Here is a 26,096-nt window from a genome sequence, read left to right as displayed (position 1 = left end):
ACATGTAACATGCTGTCTGTATTTTGGCAGTTCACGGGAGAGATTGGCTTTATTAAAGTCCCCGAGAATGATTAAAACAGAGTCAGGGTGTTGTTGTTCTGTCTCTATGATCTGATCAGCGAGTTTCTGTAAAGCTGAGCTCACATGCGCTTGAGGATGGATGTAAACACTGACCAGAATGAACGAGTGAAGCTCCCGCGGCGAATAGAACAGCTTGCAGTTAATGAAGAGTGTTTCGAGATTTGAGCAGCACGTCTTCTTTAACACAGTTACATCTGTACACCACCGTTCATTGATGTAAAAGCATGTCCCGCCGCCGCGCGATTTCCCAGTGGATTCTGATTCGCGATCCGCTCTGAACAGATGAAAGCCCGGCAGATGGAGCGCGCTGTCTGGTATGGTGTCATTCAGCCAGGTTTCCGTGAAACACAGAGCAGCAGAGTGTGTGAAATCCTTATTAGTCCGAGAAAGCAGAAGGAGTTCGTCCGTTTTGTTGGGTAGAGAGCGGAGATTTGCCAGATGGATGCTAGGCAACGGCGTTCGAAATCCGCGCTTCCTGAGTCTGACGAGCGCTCCCGCTCGCTTCCCCCATCTGCGCGTTCTGAAGCGTTTGATCAGCGCCGCCGCTCCTCCGATAACAACGTTCACTAAAACATCTGAATAATTGAAATCCGGAAAAACATCTTGTGGTGCGTTCTGCCGAATGTTCAGCAGTTCTTCCCTGGTGAAACTGATGGCAGGAATATAACTAAAGACAGGACAAACTAACAAAAACACAAAAACATATGCGGAGCTCGTCACGGAGGCAGCCATCCTGTATCGGCGCCAACGACAGTAAATGAAGACTATGGGGTCCAAAAGCATGGTCACGATCTAACATTTTCCAGTTAACCTATTATTCCTCTAATAAACAAAGCTTTTATACCACACTTGTCATAATCAGATCTTATCATTTCTAAATAAATAATTGCTGGATTCAAAACAGCGATTAATAGGCGCTGTGACCGACACATTCCTGGAGCATTCAGTTTAAATAGACCGTAGTATACCGGTCCACTCTGCTGTTATGCCAAGGACGTTTTTGCTCATATGAAGAGGATCATCTTTTCCGTCTATATGCGAATGCGTGTTAAGTACAAGCCTAGTTTACATTATAAATAATAGTTTAACATTCAAATACATTGCGAATATGGAAACATTTCGATTTGTGCCGAATGAGACATGAAGAATAACCTCCGAATAAATCTAGCCAAAGCCGCGCTCGCTCATCCTCGTCTGCACGCATGCACTGTCACGATCTAATGCGCTGTATGCCGGATTTTTAAAAATCTGACATTTTCTAGGACAGAATCCAGCAGGATCAAATTAATGTGAGCAACTGTGTTTTGGTGCAGCAGCGCCGATGTAGTTCACTTAATGTGCAGCGCAGTCACACGCGCTCCACATTTCGGATAATTTTATACAATAATGTCAGTTGAAAACATTGCAATTGTGCTTTAAAATACAACAACGAGCACCACAAAACCATTTAAAGATGCGCGTTCAGCGTTCTCCGTGCGGGATTGGAAACTGTCAACAAAGTAAAATGACCTCAAAAGTATGGCGCGCTCTCTTCATCCCAGATAGCACAGGTACGTCGTGGGGACGTCTGTGCGATGTATGCTTTTGCATCTGGGAGACGTCGTTTTTAGGGCGTTTGCTCATCTGGAAGACGTCGCATAGACGTCTTTTTCCGATGTTCCAGCGATCTCCGGTAGACGTATTACAGACGTTTAATATTTGAATGTTACGTCTATTAGACATCTGATTTACATAGCATAGACGTCGTTCTTAATTGTACGATTTTATACGTTCCTTCATATTTCCTTTTATTGATCACAGCTTTAGTTACACTGATTATGCATGCGTCTTCACATATGAGAAAAGTATAATAACTAACCCCAAGTATTTTCCACTCAGAATGAAAGAACACAACATGCTGTTGAATGATTTGTATCCTTTTATTAACAGTGAATGAAAATAAGCAGTCGTTTATGTTATTATTATTATTATTATTATTATTTTAATCCTGAACCAACCAAACAAACAACAAAAAATCAAGTTGACTAACAAGGCATTCTCCCTGGGGCCAAGCGGAGATAATCCTTAATGTGTTTTTCAGCCTCTGCTTCAGCTGGCGACGGAAGCACGGGATTCTTCATAGCTGCTCCTGCATGTTAAAAGGTAAAACTTAAATAAGTTTAACAAATAAAACTTTTTTCACTTATTGTTTAATTAAATCCTCAAAATATGTTTTTTTTTTTTAAACTGGGCTCTTATGAATTTAGACAATGATAAGCAAACTTAAAAAATGATTGCAACATCCGTCCTTCCCTAAAGCTATAGGGCCCTATCTTGCACCCAGCGCAATTGACTTTGTACACCGACGCATGTGTCATTCCTATTTTGCACCCGCGCAAAGCGCGCTTTTCCCTCCACAGAAGCACGTCGCTAAACTAGTGAATGAACTTGCGCTCCCTGGGCGGTTCAGCGCAAAAAAGGAGGCGTGTTCCGGCGCAAACAATCCCTGGTGCTATTTTGCTGTTCCATTAAACAATTGCGCCACTGACCAGAAAAAACCTAGTCTAAAGTCAGTGGCGCGTTGCGCGTTGTTCATTATGCTATTTTAAGGGCGCAAGCTTGACCATAATGTATAGCGTGCACAACGCGCATACACTTTGCTCATGTAATCTACACAGATGCAACAGTTATTTTTGCAAATCATAAATTGTTACACTAAAAAAATATTAACACATGAGATGACAGAAATCATTGTGAAATCTTGCTTACAAATTATTCAGGCTAATTGTAGTAATTAAGGATCAGACCTGTTTGCCCGATAGTGGCAAGACATATATATATATAATGACATCTGACAAATTTGTTTGTCCGTCAAGAACCAGGAAAAAAAAAATCGATGAAACAATTGTGGCTATTTCCTCCCACGCCTGTTTAACCGACGCTATTTTGGGTGGGTTTCTCCCATCCCCATACAACACAACTTCTCTGTCTTTCACTGCTCTTACAAGAACATCAGTCTCCTCGGCTGTGAACCGCTCCTGGCGTGCGCCTGGTAAATACGCCATAATAATAGCAATCCATAATGGAACTTGCGCACCTGCTTTTAAAGGGAATGTTGGATGAAGTTCTGATTGGTTTATTTCACGTTACGCCCAAACCACACCTATGAATAATGAAGCTACTTCAGACCAACCCATTTTAGATTTGCGCCGGGCGCAAGAGCCATTTATCCCGCCGGGAAAATAGCAACAGCGCCGAGACCCGCCCACAAAGTTACTTGCGCTTCGCGCTTTGACACTTGCGTTTCAGATCGTTAAAATAGGGCCCGTGATGTCTGTATCAGTATCAATTAAATTATTCATTATTCTATTAGTCATGTAAGATAAATGCATGCCGATCCAAACAAATCCATTTAAGAATTATGCATTAACTGCGCAAAATAATGTAAAATAAGACATTTATTTAGTCTTATGTCTGTTTAATTGTTCATATGATCCCGATGCGAGTTACTAACTGAGAATGATTAGCCTGCCTTAATATTATCTAATTAATATAGATAATTGATGTGCAATTAATGTTTGTCTACTGTTTTTAATGCCACTCAGCGTGATGTAGGCTAATATAACATACAAGTAGAACGTTTCATGTCTGTGCTTTTTATTTGATTGGTCACTGTTCATTTCCAGTGGTGCTGAAATTCTGCTTCAGTCATAAAAACTTAAAACTGCTACCGGTTTCAGGTTCTTTTAGAGTGACTCCCAGATTAGTGGAGACACAGCCTGAGTTGAATATTAATAATTTTATATCAAGTCTACTTCGAAAACTGGGCTGGTCAGATTCAAGGAATCGACTCTTTTGGAGTCGACTCCTCATCAGTACTGCGCATGTGCTTACAAATCATCACATCGACGCGCACGTGGAAGTGATCGCCGCGGGAAAACTGAGGTACGTAGCTAGATTCATTGTCATTAATATGTGTAGTGTACGTTTGATTTTTATATAAAGTAAATTAAACAGATAAGTATTAGCTTAATATTGACGAATAGTTGTTTCTGTGGTTTAGTCAAGTGGCGGTAACAGCTGATTTTGTGGTTCATCAACAGTTCTTCGTCACTTAGCCTAACTGTTAATCGTAAAACAAAAGTTAACATTTCTAAAACTCTCTTGTGAGTATGAAACCGCGTTTTACACTGTTAAAACGGCATGTATCTGCTGGTAGGCACATGCATAATATATATTATGTTTTGTACGCCTAATAATCTGTATGAAAAGCTCACGAGGGGTAATCGTGCTTTAACGAACAACGTATGATTTTAATAATGCATTGATGCATGCATTGATTCATGCTGAAATTAACATTAAGATTAATAAATTATGTAGAAGTATTGTTAATTCTTAGTTCATGTTAACTAATGTTAACTAATGAACCTTAATTTAAAGTGTTCCCAGTACACTGTGCATTGGAAAACATTTTGGACGTAATTTACCTATTAGGAGTGCTCCTATGTTTGTTTTCCTGATCCCTCGCTTTTCTCCCCTACCACACCAGTTTAGCTGTTTGGCTACAGGACCAAACACCTTGGAGCATATTCTCCATATTGTTTTCTTCAGTGTGTGTCCTCCACTGATGGATAACCTGTTCACCTTAAAAATAAAAACACATTTCAAAACATTATAGACAATGCCCAAACATTATGGTCCTGTTTCACAGACCGAGCTGAGTAGTTACTCACAAATTGTAATCTGTTACTGATTCCAAATTACATTAGAAAATTGTAGTTAGCAATGAAATCCATTACATTACACGTTTTAAATAATGTAATCAGATGAGTTTGGTCAAAAGTAATCTAAAAGTAGTCTATCAAATTTAAATAGGATATTTAAAGTACCATATTGTCATGATCCTGGTTCCCTTTCCCCTTTTCCCCTCCCCTCTCTGATGCTTTTTCCTCTCTTCTCCTACTTTGCACTAATCTTTCTTCTCTCGTTAATCTCCTTCAGCTGCTCCTCATTGCGCTACTCTTTGCGCTTGGCTTCCCGCACCTGTTTCCTCTTCTCCTTTGATTAACACTCCTACTTCTTTCCCTTTCCTCCCTACCTGCCTTGCCAGATTATTCCCCTAAAATACGCTTAACTGGTATGTCTTATCCCCTGTCGTTTGTCCCAGTCTTAGTCCTGTTTGTTCGGGGTGCTGTGAGTGTGAGCCTGGAAGTTTAGCCGCTGCTCGTCTCCTGACCTGCCGATCTCTCTCTTTCTCTCTACTGTGAGGTTGCGGAGCTGTCCACCGTACTCAATCCGCCGGGGCGGCCGGTGGCTTTTGCTTTCTCCTTTTGAACAAGGACGAGTTTTGGTTCCAGTTTTTCCCTTTGGGATTTTTTCTGTTAGCATTCCCTATTATTCTCAAGCTCCTGTGTTTGATCATTAAAGACAATATTTGCTCCGCGAATTGCTCTCTCTGGTCCTCTTTCCACACGACACATATGACATAAAAATACAAAGAGTAAGTAAATATATTTTAATTGTTGTTATTTATAGCATGAAATGCATTAAATAATATATTATGTCAAGTTTTCTCAAACTGGTGGTTGTGAATGAACCTTAGGAGGCTTGTGAGTTCAATTAATGAGAAGCTAATAATTATTTAAATCACAAAAAGATTTTAAATTAAAATAAAGCATTTAAAAAAAAGTTTAATTTGTTTACCTGCATGTCATGTGACCGTAACCAGTGTCGCAGAACCAAAGAACATAGAAATGAGACAATTATTAAAAATATTTATATTTTAAAATCTCATGAGTACTTTTAAATAAATATATTAGGTGATCAGACGACAAATTTTTTTTTTGTAAAAATCAATGTGTTGATGCAGATGCTATGTTCTTAAACATTAATAATCAAATGTAGAATAATCTATTACTATATTGTAAATATTTAATCATGTAATCCATAGAAAGTAACTGTAGTCTGATTATGAGTTTTATAAAATGTAATTTTATATAATTACAAGTTCTTTATTTACTAGAATCTGTTTACGTAATCCAGATTGCATGTAATCAGTTACTACTGAGCTCAGAACAGGGATTAGTTTAAATCAGGACTATAGGTCCTAGTTTTGCTTTTATAAAAATGCTGCATGTGTGCATCTTGAGATGAAACAATGGCACTGACATATTGTACGAAATGTTATTGCAAGTTATTTTGAGTTAAGACAGCTCACACATGCATTTTAGTCTGGGACTAGCCTTAAGCCTGGTCTGTGAAACCGGGTATATAATAGATATTATTTACTTCATTGCAACTGTTAAACCTTCAAATGTCAATGATTTTTACCATCTTTTGCATCATTGCTTTCTCTGATAATTTTCTTTCCAGTTTGTCTAGTTCCTCCATGGTTGTGAGAGGGAAGACATCATCCTCGCTGTCCACCACTGGAGCACTGGAACGGTTGTTTGCTGCAAGGGACTGGACCACTGAAGTCAGATGATTGATCTTCATGTCCAGTTCATTAAGTGCCTCCAGAATTGTCCTCTCAACAGCTGCAACACAGTAAGTTTATCTGGGAGAGTATTTTAATTGAACTATAAGATGTATGATGTTACAAATTTAGCACTTCAATTTAACGTACGTGTACATTGATTAGTGATGCAGCTCCATCGTCTCAAACCAGAAGCACCTGCAAGCACATAAAGCTCTTAAATGTGATTAAACTAACACGTCATGAAAAATTGAGTTTCTGAAGATATGGCTACATGCTTAAAGCCTTAGGCTGATGATACACATACTTTTTGAGCAACGATGCTGTCAACAGGCAAAAAAAAAAAAAAATTACAAATGACTTACTATTTGTTCTTGGCTGGTGGGTACTTGAGGATCTTTGTTCAGAGATTGTGTTCTCTGATGGATTGTACAGAAAATGTAATGTTAATAAACCTAGTGTTATTAATTTGCAGTGTATGTGTTTACTGCATGTGTTTATGAATGTTCTTTTACCTTGAAAGTTAGATGGGTGTTCACCCCAAGCATCTTCTTGCTCATTTTCATTGGACAAGCTCACTGGAACAGCTGGAGTTAAATAAAAGTAGCAAGTCCAAAAAAAATAAAAAAATAAAAAATTAGTGTGTGTGTAAAAGAGGGACTGAAACAAAATTACGGTCATAAGGAACTAAGAAAGCTTTCGCCTCAATGTTCTCAAACTTGCAGAAATGTGTTGGTCCTGAGATGCCATGAACTAGATGAATACCAAGTTCTGAGGATGGAAGGGGATAATCAAAAAAAGGTTCATGATTGTTGAAGGTAGTGTAGGCCACGTAAATGTCATCCTTCGCTGAAATTATATTTTGCAGCTTTGCAACTTTCCCATCAATGTAAACATAACTGTTGGCCTGGTCCAGTTTAAGAGTGTAAGAGCAGGTTTTTATTTCTTTGTACTGTGAAGATCCATGAAAACATTCAGGTAGAGGGCCAGCTGTGTGTTGTTTTCTGAGCATTGGTGGGTTGTTTTTCTCCTTTTTTTTGCTGCAGCTTTGCATTTCTGAGAACCTTCTCACAATCTGACTCAGAGGACATGTAGGTTTCCGCAGGAGTCTTTTCAGCTTGTTAAGGTGATCCTCATACTGGAAAGCACTGAAGTTGTCGAGGACACCATGGTGTTTTGCATCTTCTGCAAGATGTACAAGACAGTGGACGTTGTAGGACAGGAATTTGGGGCCGTATAGCTGTCCAAAGTGTGTGACAAAAAGTCGCAGAATATCATTGGCACAGTCGATGTGATCACCAATTAGGCTGTTATTGCACAAGATGAAGATTCCCACAAAAAACAGCAGGAAGTTTTTTTATACCTCCGTGCTGAGTAGGTCTTTCAACATAACAGGGCCTGTGTACAATAAAAACTGTCTAAACTCGGTCGCCTTCCAACGATCTATTTCCCTCACTGCCCTTGGTTTGCGCGCAAATTCCATAGGCACACAAGGTGCATGTAATCAAGGGGGAATCCAGAGACCATATCCAAGGATGTTTCTTCTAGTGGTGAGATGCCATGGTGGTGATCTGGATCAGTCTTATTTCTGAAGTTGTCATCATTTCTAAGAGGCATGTCATTTCTAGGGAATGTCATCCTGTTCTCCAGGTGCACACCATCCTGAATGCACTTTTCGCATCCATGGTAGCCTGCATGGCCCTTCACTTTTTTCAGAAAAGCACGTGCAGGTGCGTCGCAAATCATTGAGGTAAGCTGTAAAGTTAACTTGAGTCCTTCAAATTCAAAACCATGACTTAAGTCTTTTATTTCACAGATGAAGTCTTCAAGATACTCATCCAGTGAGCTTGGTTTACTATCACCACAAAACAAACCTATTGTCACAGGTTCCTCCTGCACCAAATGTTGCACAGTTACAAGAATGGGCCAGAATTGAGTTGATGAACTCTTGTAGAGAGGCAGACCATCGATGCTCACCTGGAGCTTCAAATTGCTCACATTCCGCAAAATGTCCATGTTGTTGTAGAGTACACCTGAAATGGATTCCAGTAGACCAAAATAATAGTACTGGCCACCAGCCTTGTTTTGGACTTCAGTTCTATTTGAACGCGCTGTTCCTAATAGTGTCCTGGCATCTTTTGGCAGATTCAGATCATGCTTGCGGAGGATATTAAGTAATGAATTTAGTGCCACATGTGTTATTTGTTGTTCTGTTGCCCAGGTTGCCAAGTCATCATTAAGGGAATTTGGATGCAGTTCAGAATCTGTGTCTGAGTCTGTGTCAGATTCACTGCTATGTGAAGCACTTGCCATGGTGACACATTCAGGCTCATCAATATGGGACAAACCGTCCATAAAGTCATTGTTGTCATCAGCGATGCTGCTTGTGTCACTGTTCATGCCACCATACTGTTCCATGTTCCATGATGATGGTAGTGATGCTTCCATTGACTGGAGTTGTTTGTCCACCTTAGCCTTGGCTTTTCTTCGCAATGTCCAGTAAGATGTTTTTTTGCAATCCATGGTACTGTGATATTAACAGACACAGAAAATGCAGTGCACTAACCTGATAAGCCAAATGCAGTGGTTCTCAACTCAAGTTTTGGAAGACACTTGCATTGCACATTTTGGATGTCTTTCACATGTGGTTTAACTAATCATATAATAGAATCCCCTTAACCCAACAGAGCATGCTAGATGAGACGGACATCCAGAATGTGTAGTGTTATAGGTAGGGGTGCTCCGATCACGATCGGCCGATCGTTTTGCGCATCTCGTCAGTAAAGCCGGTTCTCTAATCAGCTGTTAATTCCATCAGGTGCGTGATTTCACATAGAGCAGCTGTTACTACACAGAGCCGTTGTTAATAGAGAAGATGCGCAAATCCACTTCATTTTCAGCGTTTTTTGGTGCATCTTCTCAGTTAACAACGGCTCTGTGTAGTAACAGCTGCTCTATGTGAAATCACGCACCTGATGGAATTAACAGCTGATTAGAGAACGGGCTTTACTGACTAGATGCGCATAACGATCGGCCGATCGTGATTGGAGCACCCCTAGTTATAGGTCCCCAAGATTGGAATTCAGAACCAATGTCTAATATGCGTGACAATGCGTAATGTCTAATAATTCTGTCACAATAAATACACATACCTTGGTTTTGATCAAGTGTGAACTGTGGATAACGTTGTTGAGTGAGTGTGGTTGACTGTAGAGAACTTTCTGTAATTGGGGAAGCAATATAACAGGTAATGTCAGTTTTGTCGTTGTGTTTAAAGTATTGGATCTAAATGTTTGCCTGGAAATAGCATCCAAAAGCTTAATAAATATGTGTGGTCACTTATTTTAGAAAGTTTATCCATTTAATTCAACTAGTTGAAATTTCTCTAATTCCAACCAGATGATAATTGTTGGATGAGGGTTGGAACTAAACTCATAAGAATGGCTAAAATGTCAAAATGAATGTAAAAATATAAATTTCATCTGACCAAAATTTAATGACATGAGTAGGGATATACCGGTATCAGATTTTCATGTCGCGATTTAATTACTAATGCTTTATCACAGTATACGGTATTATCACAATATTGAAATTTAGTATAAAAAAATGGTTATAATGAAGTATAACAGGTTTAATAACTTTTTTCATAAAAAGAAAAAAAAACGGAATATTTAAATAAAAATACAATAAAGCAATACAGAAAAATATATAAAGTTAAGGTTTTACACAGATTAAAGTGCAAAAGAACTATAAAGACCAATAGGTATTCCGGTTACACTTTATTTTACAGTACGTGTACTAACACGTACTTATAGTGTACTTAAATTGTATTTATCTAAGAAAGTTAGTAATTAGTAAAGCTGGTAATACAAGGTAACTACATGGGGTAGGGTTAGGTTTAGGGTTAGGTTCAGGATTAGTACCTAGTTATTACATAGTTATTGTAATTACTATAATAAGTACATAGTATGTACATGAGGAACAGGACTGTAAAATAAAGTGCTACTGGTATTACTTTACAATAAGACCTCATTAGTTAACCTTAGTTACTGCATTAACATTCACAATAAGCAATAGCTACATTTGCTACAGAAGTTATTAATCTTTGTTAAACAAGTACAAGTCTTAGTTCATGTTAGCTCATTAAATGACACAGTTGCAACTTTAGATTTTAACACTGTGTTATTAAATATTGGAATACCTAAGATCAATGAATGTTCAGAAGAAATTTTCATTGGCAGTTTGTTACCTAATGAAGCCCTAATGTAAAGTGTAAACAAACAACAAAGAATCAAAACACTTTGAAACAATATCTAGGGCATGTTGCAGTCCAGATTAAAATGTAAAAAAAAAAGTTTTAAAATGAGTGGCCTATTAAGTCTAAATATTTAAGTATTTGGTGCTGTGTTGAGCACCACAGCGAATACACAAATATAAATAGTTATTGAAATCTACTTAAATACGTTTTTTGAAAGTAGTGCAGCTGCTTTATTTTGGGGGTTTCCAGGGTAAGGGCTGCATTTTCTGCAGTTTAGCGCCATCTGCTGTCAGCATGAATGTGCTTTCATTCGAGTGTTCCTCATGTGCTTCTCATGTGTGCTTGTTTACATCAGAGCACACACATACAGTGGTGTTGTGCATTTTGACCAGTTGATGGGAAAAGTATTCTTAAAATGCATCCCAAATTCTGAATAATTTTTAATATAATTATTCACAGTATTTAGAAGTGCCCATGATAACAATATTGTGCATATTAATTACCGTGATATATTGCATTACCGAACAGTGAGTGTCATCCGAACTAATTTTTAAAGATATTTTTTAAGATTGACCCAGAATAATAGTAAATAATCTTTTATAGTTATGTATATACAAAATTGTTTCTGCTACCAAGATATGATGGTTTAAGTGGTGGAGTTTGAATCCAGTGGTGCCTTGTTCATTTGTTTTTCTTTAATCATCCAAAGGACTTATAACAATAAATAGAAACAGGATAAAAACTACTTTAAAACAATTAACAAATATTTGTAAAAAAAAAAAAAAAATCTAGCCATAATATAATTGTTTTATTGACTAAAAAAATAAATGAGGGGCCGTTTCTGTCCATGAATGTTCTTTCTCCATCTTTTGCCTAAATTGACTCTAAAAAGAAGATTATGGGAAAAGCAGATCTCCTTAATATTCATTAACTCATTAGCATACCTCTTCTTAGTTAAAATATTATTTAGAATACCAGTAATTCTATTTTCACTAGTTGCATGGGCAATTCCTGATATCAACTTCAATGCAACTGTAATGTTCCCAGGTCCAGAAACGTAGTAAGGACATCAATAAAACAGACCATGTGACATCAGTGGCTCAACTTCAGTTTTATGAAGGTACGAGAATACTTTCTGAGCACACAGATAACAGAAATAACAATTCATTTCAACTGCTATTCTTCCTGAGTTACGTCTTCTGCCATTTTGGAAAGTTTCATCGAAAAATCTTAATTTGTGTTTCGAAAATAGAAATGACGTGGGGGTTGAGTAATTAATGACAGATTTAACATTTTTGGGTGAACTATCCCTTTAAAAATGTGAATTCCTGGTATCAAAAATCAATTGTTATGATGAAACTGGCAAATCAGAGATCAGAGACTAGCAGGATGCTAGTATTTATGTATGTAAGAATCTCTTTAATGTCTTCATTAAGACATTACTAACATGCTGCATGATGTTGTAATTGATCTAAACCCAAATACTGAGTGGTCATTTAAAATATATACTTACAAAGTCAAAGATGTTCTCAAGATGTGGCTCTTAAAAGAGCCGTTGTGGTGTATGTAGCTGCTGTAGACAAAAAAGAAGAACGCATACGAGTGAGATATGTCTGTAGACATTAAAATGTTTTCACTTTCATCAGTGGTTATTGATTAATTAGGATGTTATGATGAATCTGGCAAATCAGATGCACGATGCTAGTTTTGTTTCCATTTCATTCATACATGCATTTAATAATTTTTTTATTTTTATTCCTTTATGTATTCCTTTAATGTCTTCATTAAGACATTACTAACATGCTGTATGATGTTGTTGTAATTGATCTAAACCCAAATACTGAGTGGTCATTTAAAATATATACTTACGAAGTCAAAGACGTTCTCAAGATGTGGCTCTTAAAAGAGCCGTTGTGGTGTATGTAGCTACTGTAGACAAACAAGAAAACAGAGAAAAAGAACAACGCATATGAGTGAGATATATCTGTACACATTATGTTTTCACTTTCATCAGTGATTATTGATTAAACATGTTGTGATAAATCTGGCAAATAAGAAATGGCGTTGACTCCACTTACAACAATAAGACGGCAATCGACACTGAAAAAGAGAGAGAAGATAATTAATTTCACTGTAGTCTATTAAATCCCAAAGTTTATAGTCTCTGATGGATATGTATAATATTGTTTAATAAAGCATGATAAGAAGAAGAATGCAGAGCAATGTTTCTGATGAGACCTTACAGCCCACTAACAAATAAGCCAAAGTAAAAATGCATTTTCATTCTTGAGAATCACCGATTTCTATAAAGGTGTCAAGGCTTATGAGTTTTATCTCTCTCTCTCTCTGTCTGTCTCTCTCTCGCTCTCGCTCTAAGTGCACGCGCCAGCGTGTGTTAGAGAAAGGGTTTACGCGCTCGCGGTTAAACCTGACAACGCACTACTTTCCATACAATTGTGAATAATGAAGATATTATTAAGAATAATTGTATGATTGGTCTCTTTTAAAGTAATGTTACATAACTCTAAAATGAAAGAGCGTCTCTCAAACGGAGCGGATTGGCTCTATCAGCAATGACGTCACACGGATGTAACGGCATTTCGGTGTTTAACGGCGCTGATGAGCGGCCTGTAACTATATATTAAACGACGGAAAATCGTCTTCGTGAAATGTGATACAATTAACGGAAAAGAAAAATTTCTATAAGTCCAATTTTTACTACAATTTAACTGGTTTCATGAGTGAAAACGTCTGCTATTTATTTTAGTAGTATAACCCTCAGAAAAACGAACTGTTCCCTCAGACGGATTGTTATTATAATTACAATTTATTACTTTCTTTCTTCATAGTTTTAAATGTCATTTACTTTTGTTGTCGGTCCATACTTTTACAAAGTCATTTAACTAAATAGGTTAAGTAAAAAGTAATTTACCTCAGGAAAACGCACTGCTGGGGATGTCACTCAAAGTTGAGTCAGGCTGTGCGCGCGGTGGGCACAGACCCCTGCTTATTCACCTTATTTTCCATGGCAACAACGGTGCCGCCATTGCGCTCGTTTTGTCATCTTACTTCCGGCTGAGGGACCGGATGTAACGTACCTAAGCTAGTGGCTGGCTAGATAACAGATCGCAGAACGAAGATAAGTATGATATATATGCTCAGTTAGGGGCTGCATAACAATTGTATTAAAAAAAAACAATTGCACCAACGATGTAGCGAACACATTTTGACGCGGTCGGAGTGTTGTGGTGCACTTTACAATTTACACCCACCACCTAAAGAAGAGAAGCACCTGAGGAAATGGATGACGGCGCTAAATTTGAAGCGCCCACCCAAGCGCTCCTATGTGTGTTTGTACCATTTCATGGACGGGAAGGCGACTGACGAACACCCTTACCCCGAGAAATGGCTCGACTACGATGTCCCGTTAAAGAGGTCACGCCGGGGATGAAAAGGTTGTCAGATTCGGGTAAGCTAACCTTAACTAGCTATGTGTTTGCTCGCCTAACGTTAGATTTATGAAGTCCGTTCTATGAATACATTTATGATCAGTAACAGGCAGTTAACAAAGACCACGAATTTTCCATGATTACCATTGTCCACCTATTTATTTAATATTTACGGTAGTACAAGATATTATTGTACATTACAATAGCTCACATTATTCCTGCTACAGAGATTGCAGGTGATAGCAGGCCAGCTATCTACATTTCTCATTCAGATACTGACCTACGTTTGAACACTACAGTTAACAGTGTGTATACTGTTTTGTCTCTAATGCATCTCTCTCTCTCTCACACACACACAAACACACACACTTCTAAGTTCGGGTCACATAATATATTAATTCTCATGATATATTGTAAGTACTAATGTAAAAATGTTTAATTATTTCCACAGATGTATCGATGACCGCCAGTGATGCAGTGGACAACTGTGACAGTGATCAGATCCACATGCCCCTGATCTTGCTTAAAGTCACCAGAAGTTACCTGCTGTAATAGATATTTTTATGAACCTTTACAGTGTCACCTGACATTACCTGCTGTAAATAGTTTTTATTTATCTTAATTTGATCTTTTTTTTTTTCATCTTTAATCTCTGATTTGAAGGAATAAGTCATGTCAAGTTTGCAAGTTAATTCCATCTTGGTTTATTACATATGGAAATAAAATGTTGAAATTTTATAGGATGGTCAGTAGGAGGTGTCTCTTGCTTCCTGGAAACAACAAACACTGATCAACACATCACAAATGATTTTATACAACTTATATTAAATTATCCATGTTCTAAAAAACAAATCACAGTCTGTCTCTTGTTTAACACAACTGATTTAAAACAACTTATTTCATATAGTTAGTCTTCACCCACACCCTCTACATCCGATCCCAATTACCTAATATCCTATCCTTAACCTAATTATTCTCATTCCTGTTTATTTACAAATATGCAACTATCATGTTGAAAGCAGCAGGTCGCCTGCCTGAAACTCATCTGACACAAGGAAGCATACACTTAAAATAAAAGGTTTGTAGTCTAGCTACAGTCTTGGCTCAGAATCGCTGATTGTATGGCACATGTAACTTGCTGTGATGGATCCCAGATGAGCAGCTTACAGATCCTCAGCCCTGTACAGAACATGGCAAACCTAAAATACATTTCAAAGATTTTACAGTTGTCTTATTTCAGAATCATTCATTATTATTACACTTGACACTTACCTACATTATTCATTGATTAGACTTAATGTACACCTACCAAATCTTACCTTTACCTTACCTTTTGCATATACACTGTGCAGAATTAAGAGGCAAGCTGATTTTCTGATCATATTTCTTGGTAAAATTTACCAATTCCAAACCAAACCAATCTTAACTATTAATTTTGCATTTAATCTTTTATAAGTGATATATCATCTTTTTTTGGCTTGTTTAATCTGTAAATTAAATCTGCATAATAATTATGCATACCTGGATTTAAGGCGTTTTTCACTTCCAAGTTCCAGCCTCCTCCTTTTCTAATGTGTAACTGATAAACGTTCACTTACCTTACTCCACTGTACAATTAAGTTATTAGAAAAACATACTTAGTCTGATGATGGTCATCAAACACGTTATTATACTTTTAAACATTTATAACTTCGTGTATATTAACATCACACTCACACACACACAAAACTAACCAGCACCATGCTGAGAGGTTTAGACGGCTCGACTGGCTGGTTGCACGTTCAATTTTAAAAAGACGAAAAAACCTTCGCTGTGTAACAGTACATACAGGTTTACCCACTGTCTCACTATGTAAATACTGGTAAGCCTCGGTACATTTTTTAAAAAATCATTTTTCCTTGCTGCTCCATCAACTCCTCCTGACAGGGCAGTTAAATATATAGGTTAACTCTGGCCACTTCTTCATATCGTCTAACATTACCCACGTTAACAGCGTCGATGGATGGATCATTTGATCGTCGTAAGGACCATTTGATCGTCGTAAGACGTTTTCATCGTGCTCCCAATTTATAACATAACGTTCTTTGTCATTTCGCCACAGTTATAGCTAGCTATAAACAATCTTACAACTACTAAACTAGTAACCGGATGTGCCGTTATCGGTTTAGCGGAAGTCGGATGACAAAATGCGGAAATGCGAAGTATTAAAAGTGGGCGGGGCGGAATAAGGTGAATATAGGCCCGCTGCCCGGTTTCGCGGGCTTGGCACGCGAGTAAGAATTTAAGTTTTAAGAAAAATAATTATTTTCATTTTTTATATATATATTTTTTTATGTACAATGATATAATGACACACAGCGTTAACTTTGCATTAAACATAATAATAATAATAGTGTTTTCCTATTATATTCAAAGCAATGGTGTTACCAAAAATATAAGCCATATATTTTTTTGTTTTGTTTTACTTCTTTATTTTCCTCCCAGACTGAGAGTTCCTTTTTTTTATTATTATAAATTGGGCAACCCCATAGGTGGCGATGTATGAGTTATGGTTGAGAGGTAAAGTATGAAAGGTGGAAATGTATAGATTTATGATAGTATGTTTGTCATTGGTGAGATTGTTGAAAGGTTTTTAATAGTGAACTAATTTTAAACCGTTTTAACCGACCATATGTTGAAGCAACGCGTTTTGGAACCAACCGCGGTGCATGTTCAGTTAGCAACAAACAAATTTGATCCCAAATCAACTGCGATACACGTCACGTTAAACGCATAGCAAAATTAAAAAAAAACAGAATATTATTTTATGTTCTATAATTGTTAGAAATGTAAATGTATGCAATACTATAAATCCATAAAATTCCAAACCTTGTGACCTAAAGACATGCATGTGCACATTATGCACAAAGTTTTTCGCTCAGCCTTGTGCAATATAGAGAATAATCATAATAATAATGATATTTATTGCCTTTTGCTATAAAAGTGACATTTTCTTGAACATTTCTTAATGAAGACATTGAAGGGGTAATTTAAAAATAAAAACTAGCATCCTGCATCTCTGATTGCCAGATTTCTCATAACACGCATAAATATAAACAAAGAGACTCAAGTTATAGCTCTTAAAAAAACCTGTGTGTGTGTGTGATAATGTCATATAGTTAGTTCAAAATTGCTTTGATTTATAGGGATTTAATTTAGTGACTTTACCATTTGTTTTAATGATGTTTATTTACAGTGCAATCTATTCTGCTTACCCGACTCATGCAGACTTCTGTCCTGATGTTTGGCTGTAGTCCTTCCATCATCCAGTCTTTTGCAACCGGTCTATTTATGGAGACCACCATGATCTAATCTATACAGATCTAGTTGTCTCTTCTCCCACAAACTCCTCTTTCAGATATATATTTTTTGTTGTTGTTGTCGTTTGTTGTTGTTTCAACAATGTTGACTGTATTTTTATATACCAAAACAACTTGGGGGTGTCAACAAACTTCCATTGAGTACCATTAGACCACTCAAGAAGAATTACCTCATATAACCAAGATTTAATGTTGTTAAGCAGATTTTGAGCGGATTTCATTCATTCTGCAGCCAGCTCACCAGAACCTCTGGGTGCACCAGCTGTGGATATTACAGGCCAAACTTTGGGTGAGGATCTTTCTCCCACTGTTCACCACCAAACCTCTTCCTATATGTAAACAGTTGTTTAGCACACTGTTGTCTATATTTGAATGGGTAATTTTTAGGCCGCAACCAATTATCTTAATTAAATAATGTTCTAGATTAATTTGATAAAATGCCACATTTTATTTTGTTTATTTTTATTTTCCGCATCTACTTACAGATGTGAGTCTCAATGTTCTCTGCACACAACTGCTTACAATAGTGTTTCGATTGCTGTCTGTGTGAAAAAGTAACTATATGAACAAGTAACTAAAGTCAAGCAGTATTTAAATTGTATTTATTTACAGAGGTATATGAAGTCACACTTGTCTGTGTGTGAATATGTTGTGCAGCACAAATCCATGAATGAATGTTCTTGAAGTGAGTTAAACTTCAACAGATATCCCCTGCTAAGGGAGTAGGGAGCAATGAACACTTTGTAGGGACCATGTCAATGGGAACACAGGTTATGCACAGAGCTCTCTTCTAACGAGCTGATTATCTGAATCAAAAAGAGAGACTTACAAAAATATGTAGAGCTGGTGGGCACGGGGACTGGAACTGAGAACCACTGCTCTAATTAAAGGAAAGTAGTATAGTAAAGTATTATCAAAGATGGCGACATCCATACAATTAAAAGTCTTCTGTTAAATCTGAACCAGCAGCATCTTTTAGTAGATAGGATTATTTGGGTCACATACAGAGTACAAAACTTGAAAGTAGCGGAGAAAATGCTTCAGTAAAGAAATATTATTTGCAGTTTGCTCTGACAGATGTGTGCGGACCTGAGTCATGTTTCTCCAGAGCACAACTTACATTTGATGGTAGAGTCCTTGTCTAATTTTGGAAATAATTGAAGAGAATAGGAGTGCAATGATTCTGACTACAATTTACGTTGTACTAAAATATTTATTTTAAATGTAGGTTTAATATTCTATGTTATATTTATGAGAGCATTAAATGTAAAGGAGTATACATGTAATTACTACAGTTACTACACGTAAAACAATTGCTATGTTAAATTTACTATTTTCAGAATATACGGGTATATTAACGTGAATACATGTTCCCCATAACAGTTAACATTTAATGGGTGTTTTGTTTTTAGGATTTTTTATATGTTTTATGCTTTAAAATGGCAAGCAAAGAGTTTTTTTTGTTTTACAATGTCATGTTTGTATTTTAACCCTTTTTTTGGCTAATGTGTAGCACAACTTACATAAATACATTCACTATATTTGTTTTCTTTGACTTCAGTTTTCACATTGTTTGGAGGACAAAATCGGGAAGGATGTAGGGGCACACAGTTTGGGCACACATACACAGTTCATCTTTGGGTTTGTTGCTCTGTGCCGTTTGATTGTATGGTAGTCAGAAGAACTTTGTTCAGTTTTATTCATTACTGTCAGCTTTCACAGCGATACTGCTTAATGAGCAATTATCTCTATCAAACATGGACCTTAAAGGGATGGTTCACCCAAAAACATTATTCAAATAAATATTGTGACAATCATGTTCATGAATCTGATTTCAGTGGCACAGCTGTGTAGTATCTAGTACAGAGGTCGTTGACAGTATTGTGTGCATTGTACATGATGTTCACTGTCCAGTATTGTATTATTGTTTACACAGTAAGTTTTCAGTTTACATTATTTCCTTATAAAATGCTCTAACATTTTTTTCCTCTTCTTTTGTCCACCAGACACCCTAGGACAACATCCTTAGCACAGATCCACCTATAGCCCTCCATCATTCCCACATCCATCTTGCAACAGTTTCATTAACTGCAGTCCATAACCAGTTCACGGTCTACACCTTGTCCATTGCAAATGTTATGGATTATTCTAATAGAGATCTTTCTATTATTTTTTGAGACTGTTATTATGTACTCTGTTATGTTGTGAATAAAGTCAGCCCCCCCCCCACCTCGATGCTTTCAGCAGTTAATAGATTAAAGTGTGTCCTTAATGTTTTATTATTTAAAGATTGTTTTAAAGTTTATTACAGGCTCAGTTTATTTTTTTTCACTAGAAAATAAAGTGGAGTATTAACTGTCATAATCAAGTATGAGACTTTTGTCAGTATAATTAATTCTATGAGGCAATATGAATCAAATTAACATTTGTATAGGGTTTTCATCCGAAGGCTTCTTCCTCATTCAGTTAAACATCAAGGGTTTTCTATGCCTTTGTCACCTTTTACTTTCTCATTGGAAATTTATGAGCATCAGTATTTGGAAGAAAATAAGAATATGAAAATGGCTTTGATTTCAATGTATTGAATGGAATCAAAGAACCACACAAACCTTTGACCTTCACACAGACATTGTATTAATTAAAGTGTTACTCAAATTATCAAGCTTGTAATGTTTGTGTTTGTGTTTGATGTGTGTTTATAGTTATGGTTGTATTTGTATTTTATTATAAATGCATGTGTCTAGTTGAACGCGAGCGGAGCGATGCAACGCAATAAGATAATCACTGATATCGCCTACACACACTGGAAGCGGGCGAATTGACAAATCCCCGTCAGAAAAAAATATTCCTCTTCATATTTCTGGCATAGCTCTTTGCAACAATGGTCGCGTCTGTGTGACATTGTAGTGCTTTAAAAACTCTAGTTTTCCTCATTTATCTGCTTGCTCCGATCGGCGCTGCGTGGCAGCACGTAATTTGAAATGTTGAAGATTCGTCGTATAGACGTCGTATAGAGGTAAAGGAGACGGCTCATTAACAGCTAAAAACATTCGATCGAATGCGATGTTCACCAGATGCTACGATCTTTCATAGACGTCTCCGCGACGTACCTGTGCTATCTGGGTACTGAGGATGGCTGCTCCGCCATGAGATTGCAGATCCCACGGACACATTTAAGTGTCTTCTGTGGTAACATTTTGGTTTTCCAGTTGAGTACAGGAATCGGATTTGTGTCGTAGACAAAGCACACACAATCTGTCGTAACTGTTTCTCAAAACCTACTTGTATGACAGGAAACACATCTAACATGCAAGCGCATCTCCGGAGACATCACCCCAACATTAATATTAGCAGCATACGTAAGAAGCCTCAAAAACAGGAAACCTTTCCCACTACCTCCAGAATGAAGTTTCAAGCAAACTCTGACTTTGCTCAAACAATTACATAGGCAATAGGTGTTTTCATGGCACTAGATATGCAGTCGTTTTCCGTTGTTGAGAATGACGGATATCATTCATAACTCATACAAAAATGAACCGACACTCAGAAAACATGCCTCACAGACATAATAAATATATCTATAAAAAGCTGTAAATGACTACTTAACGAAATAAAACAAATCTAAAACAAAAACTCTAATTATTAATCATAATCTGTGAAGATCTTCTCAGCGCATCTAATGAGGAAATCGCGAGACAGGCAACTTCATCCTTGCGACACAGACTCAGAAAACGCTAGTTTATTAGTAAATAATTCAAATATCTCTACTATTTACCAGACACATTTATGGTAATTACTTTTGCCGGTGCTTTGCGGCAAGCTTGAGCCTATTGCGTGTATTTGAACGCAGAACTGTTCAGCTGCGCAGCTGCTGCGGGACACTAAACTCCGTCGAGTCGCTCTTCACAGTCGCAGTAGCGCGGTCTCGCGTTGTTTCCACCAGCGCGGCAATTTTGTTTCATCACTTATTAATGGATGTCTAAAATGTAAAAGTAAGGAGAAGTATAAAACAGTCGGTAGGCCCGGCCCGCGTCTGAATTATGACGTTAAATTTGGTCTCAAAGAAGCAGTTAGATGTGGCATCCAGCAGTGATGATCCTCCAGCAAAAAAGGCACCAATCTCTGAACTGTTTGGAGAGTTATTTCCAGTGGAGCAAGGCACTCCTGCACCCTATAATGTTTGTCATATTAAATGTCTCCATATCAAATGGTGAAAGAAACTTATATATATATTTTACTTATAATATATTAATTTAAGTTTACTCAGATAAGCTGACTGCACTAAAGAGATAAATGTTTTATTCTGACTAGTCTACATTGGAAGTATTTCTTTCATTTTTGTTTACTCAGGTATGCTGACTGCACTAAAAATGTGAAGCCAGAGTTAATAAAAAAAAAAAAAAAAAGTTATTTTTGTTTTTATAATTAGGTTAAGTGAATCTATTGTTCCTTACCATTGCTGGTAAAATGACATGAACACTGCAACCACAGCAAACCGAACCGAACCGTGGCTCCAAAATCGTAAACCAAACCGTGCCATTGGTGTGAAATATTGTGATTTTTTTTTTTTCAACAGTAGTAGCAGTATCACATACATTCTACTAAATAATAGTAATATTTCTAGCAAATTAACTTTTATTTTGACGTGCTACTTTTATTTTGACACTGGTTTTACTCAAATGAAACTGTAAAATGCTTGTGAAGTGTCTCAGAACAGTTCTGGTGATGTTGTTTAGGTATTGATCTCCTCATTGAGGTGGCAGATGCTGAAATTACTGCAAGCGTCTCGCGCTTCAGTCTGTGTAGTAAACAAACCCGCACTTCTCTGCCATTCATTCATTCACACAGAGATGCGCAGAACATGCAGAATTCATATTTCAATAACTTAACTTTTGTGGCTTAACATTTACAGATACTGGTCCATATGGAGATTTGATTAATTTATGCTAACTTTGACAAATTCCGTGACTGTCCATATTAAAATGTAAGTTTCATTTTCATGACTGGATTTTGAGATTCCTTCCTCGTTTTCTGCTTCGCTGAAATCATAGCGCTGTATGCGCCAAGAACCGTGTTTGAACAGGACCTAGGTACCACCGGTACTTAAAGAAACCTGGTACCATCACATTTTTAATTTTTTTAGTACCGACTTGGTAAAGAAATACCGGGTCTTTTGACAACACTATGAAAAATACTGGTAAACTCAGTGATGTCAATCATCCACCTGTGGAAAAGTGCTTTAGTTTCACTCTGGTTTCAACAGAAAGAGGGTTTTGGACTCAGCACATGTCCATCTTCAGCAGGCAGTTCGAAGAATTAATAGCGAGGCCATTGCTAGAAGATTTGTGACTCCTCTATACCACCTGGGGCAGAAGGTCTGACTCTCCACCAGGGATATCAGTCTTTATCTGCCTAGTCAATGTCCTCCACAGTCATCTGAAGCTGCCCATGGGGGAAGGGATACTGTCACAGAGTCAGTCACCTCCACAGCACTAGACCCATCAGCTCCACCCACAATCACAGAAAATATAATCACTCTCACTTGCACCAGCTCATTACCAGCCCTATATAAGCACCCTGCTCACCATTCACCAGCACCGGGTCTCAATCTTCGACAAACTTGAATTTCTGCAAGTTTCCCTCTTCTTCTGTGCCCACCCGTTCACTGGAAAATTCAGCCAGCCTGCACCAGTTCATCTTCTGCAACAATGAGTCATTACTCAAGTTAAGTTCTTACCTGTTGATCTGCTACATAATTACCAGTTTCATCCACGGTTTATCTTCCAACATTTGTAAATAAAGATCAATGCATTCAATTCCACCCATTCTGTAATTTTTTTTGTGTGTGTGACAGCCAAGAATAAATGTTATAATACTATTTGTTTGTTAAGTGATGACGTAAGAAGCGCTATTTCCGGGTCCAAGACTCAACTTGCTTCACTTGAGAATACGATCTCAGCAGTCATTTATGAGCACTGTTTATTCATATTAATCATGTAAGGCCTGGTTCACACAGAACGATTTTAAAATTGTCGGCCGATTTTCCAAACCTGAGAGACCCCACACACGGCGATAAAAAATCACGGGTCTAACAGTTTTGGTCATTCCGTGTGTGGTGTGCAGCCACACGGCAATATCAACACATCACACACGAACCGATTTGACTCCCGAGCATTCTCGTGTCAGACGGGAAATCTCGCAAAATCCCTCGAGATCAAACGTGACTTTAGAGTAAACAATCATGGCGGACGAAGAGGATGCAGTGGCCATAGTTTGTGCTTTGTTATTAACTGAAAAAAACCATAAGAAAAACAAGAAAAGGCGATGGTCAAAGAGGTGGAGACAACGCGAGCATGGACTGTACATGCTTCATCATGATATGGAGGTAAGTTGTTGTTTTATCTCATAGAAATGTTGTTACGTACTACACAGATTAATAACCGTTGAAATAAACGTTCATATATTCGTTTCCATGTACTCTGGTGGACTGCAGTTGTGGATGTAGTAATGCCCATCGACTTTATTTGTATTGTTATATTTTACAGGTTTCTGACAGAGAAGGGGTCAAGGAGCTACTTCGTATGAGTGTGGAGGAGCTTGAGTTTGTCCTCAATAAAGTAGCCCCGTTGATCACAAAGCAAGATACAAACATGAGACTGTCCATTTCTGCGAAGGAGAGACTGGTGTTAACACTAAGATTTTTGGCAACAGGTTTGTTTGCAACAGCATGTTTCGTTTATTGTGTTTAAATCAGCTGAATGCCACTAATGTTGTTTCTTTATCTTGTAGGAGAGTCCTTTACATCCTTAAACTTCCAGTTTAGAGTTGGAAAGTCAACCATCTCCCAGATTGTCACTGAAACATGTGAAGCCCTGTACCAAGCACTTGCTAAGGATTATCTCAAGGTAATGTCTAAAGTACATTACATTACTAATGAAATGTTTGTTGTAGTTTTTTTTTAATACACACACCTATTTAGATAAAAACAGTAATAAAACATTTGAATATATATATTAAATAGTCTAAAGTATTTAACAAATATTTGATATCACTTCAAATATTACAGTGGTCCTCACTGAAAGTTGAATTATTTAAAGGGATACTCCACTTTAAAATGAATATTCTGTCATCATATACTCACCCTCATGTTGTTTCAATCCTGTATGAATTTCTTTCTTCTGCTGAACACAAAGGAAGATATTTATAAGAATATCAGTAACCAGACAGTTTCTGGTCTCATTGACTTCCATAGTATATTTTTTTCCTACTATTGAAGTCAATGAGACCAGAAACTGTCTGGATTACAGGATTGAAACAACATGAGGGTGAGTATATGATGACAGAATATTCATTTTAAAGTGGAGTATCCCTTTAAGATCTTTGCCCTGATGCATAAATCTGTCATTTCAGACACCAACTACAGAGGAGGAATGGCTGGACATAGCACAACATTTTCATCAAAAGTGGCAGTTCCCCCATTGCCTTGGTGCCCTAGATGGGAAACATATAAACATTTTGCCCCCAGCTCATAGTGGAAGTATCTTCCGTAATTACAAGGGGCGGTTTTCTGTGTTAATGATGGCTCTTGTTGATGCCAACTACCAGTTTCTGTATGTCAGTGTGGGAGCACAGGGAAGAGCATCAGATGCAGGAGTGTTTAATGAGTCAGATTTCAAGAAAGCACTGGACCAGGGCCTTCTTAATATCCCTGCAGCAAAACCACTTCCACAATCAGACATACAAGCACCCTTTGTGTTCCTGGGCGACGATGCTTATCCTTTGCGCACAGACCTCATGAAGCCATACTCATTTCGTCAGATGGACTATCAGCAGAGAGTTTATAACTACAGGCTTTCTCGAGGACGCAGAGTTGTGGAAAATGGATTTGGAATACTTGCAAACAGGTGGAGAGTATTCCTCACCACCATAATGCTCAACGCAGACAAGGTACAGAAGGTGGCCTTAGCTTGTGTGTGTCTCCACAATTATTTGTGTGGGATTCGGTCTGACACATATGCACCTCCAGCCCTGATTGACTCAGAAGATGGTGACCACAGATTTGTGGAGGGTACCTGGAGACAAGATGGTCTGGGAGCCATGCTCCCTCTTCAACCTGGAAGACCCTGCAACAGCTCCATGGCAGCCAAACAAATAAGAGAAAAGCTGAAGAGCTACTTTGTTTCATCTGCAGGAAAGGTTTCCTGGCAGGACAACTACATTTAGGCTCAAACATGTCATAATCAGTTATTCTTTTTCCCTTTTTTGCATTGACAAATGTATAGTTCTGTAATTACAACATTTTTTACTTGTTTCTTCAGTATAAGTTACAAATTGTAAGTGTCTGGAAATGGAACATGAATAAGAAATTGATACTGAACTGCCTTAAAGGTTGTATCAGCGATTTCAGGCCCGAACATAAATGATCACATTCATCTAATCTTTCCTAACGATCCGCTAGCTGCCTGCCCCATAAGCATGCCGTCAAAAACGCGTCT

The 26,096-nt window shown here is 37.6% G+C and overlaps 1 protein-coding gene, 3 long non-coding RNA genes and 1 pseudogene across 5 annotated transcripts; 4 read left to right on the top strand and 1 right to left on the bottom strand.

The window, feature by feature from the left end:
* The window catches only part of LOC127953367 (zinc finger protein 271-like), a 187,927-nt pseudogene that overhangs the window by 69,170 nt on the left and 92,661 nt on the right, over positions 1–26,096 (bottom strand).
* On the top strand, positions 3,745–7,133 carry LOC127953476 (uncharacterized). Its single transcript, XR_008153227.1, has 3 exons — positions 3,745–4,005; positions 6,433–6,606; positions 7,059–7,133. It is a non-coding gene; the product is annotated as an uncharacterized LOC127953476 (long non-coding RNA).
* LOC127953512 (uncharacterized) lies at positions 13,802–15,094 on the top strand. The gene is made up of 2 exons (XR_008153279.1): positions 13,802–14,262; positions 14,694–15,094. It is a non-coding gene; the product is annotated as an uncharacterized LOC127953512 (long non-coding RNA).
* On the top strand, positions 17,733–20,259 carry LOC127953489 (uncharacterized). Of its 2 annotated transcripts, XR_008153244.1 has the most exons (3): positions 17,733–17,890; positions 19,163–19,242; positions 19,608–20,259. It is a non-coding gene; the product is annotated as an uncharacterized LOC127953489 (long non-coding RNA). The 2 variants fall into 2 exon arrangements; XR_008153243.1 differs by lacking the exon at positions 19,163–19,242.
* On the top strand, positions 23,628–26,030 carry LOC127953402 (uncharacterized). Its single transcript, XM_052552641.1, has 4 exons — positions 23,628–23,986; positions 24,147–24,312; positions 24,391–24,506; positions 25,012–26,030. Exons 1-4 carry the CDS (start codon positions 23,843–23,845, stop codon positions 25,822–25,824), a joined length of 1,239 nt encoding a protein of 412 aa, XP_052408601.1. The 5' UTR covers positions 23,628–23,842; the 3' UTR covers positions 25,825–26,030.

The sequence above is a fragment of the Carassius gibelio genome, chromosome B3 (genome assembly GCF_023724105.1).
Source record: "Carassius gibelio isolate Cgi1373 ecotype wild population from Czech Republic chromosome B3, carGib1.2-hapl.c, whole genome shotgun sequence".
Lineage (NCBI taxonomy): Eukaryota > Metazoa > Chordata > Actinopteri > Cypriniformes > Cyprinidae > Carassius > Carassius gibelio.
The sequence above is the reverse complement of the archived record's forward strand: the minus strand, read 5'-3'. Positions and strand labels throughout refer to the sequence as shown.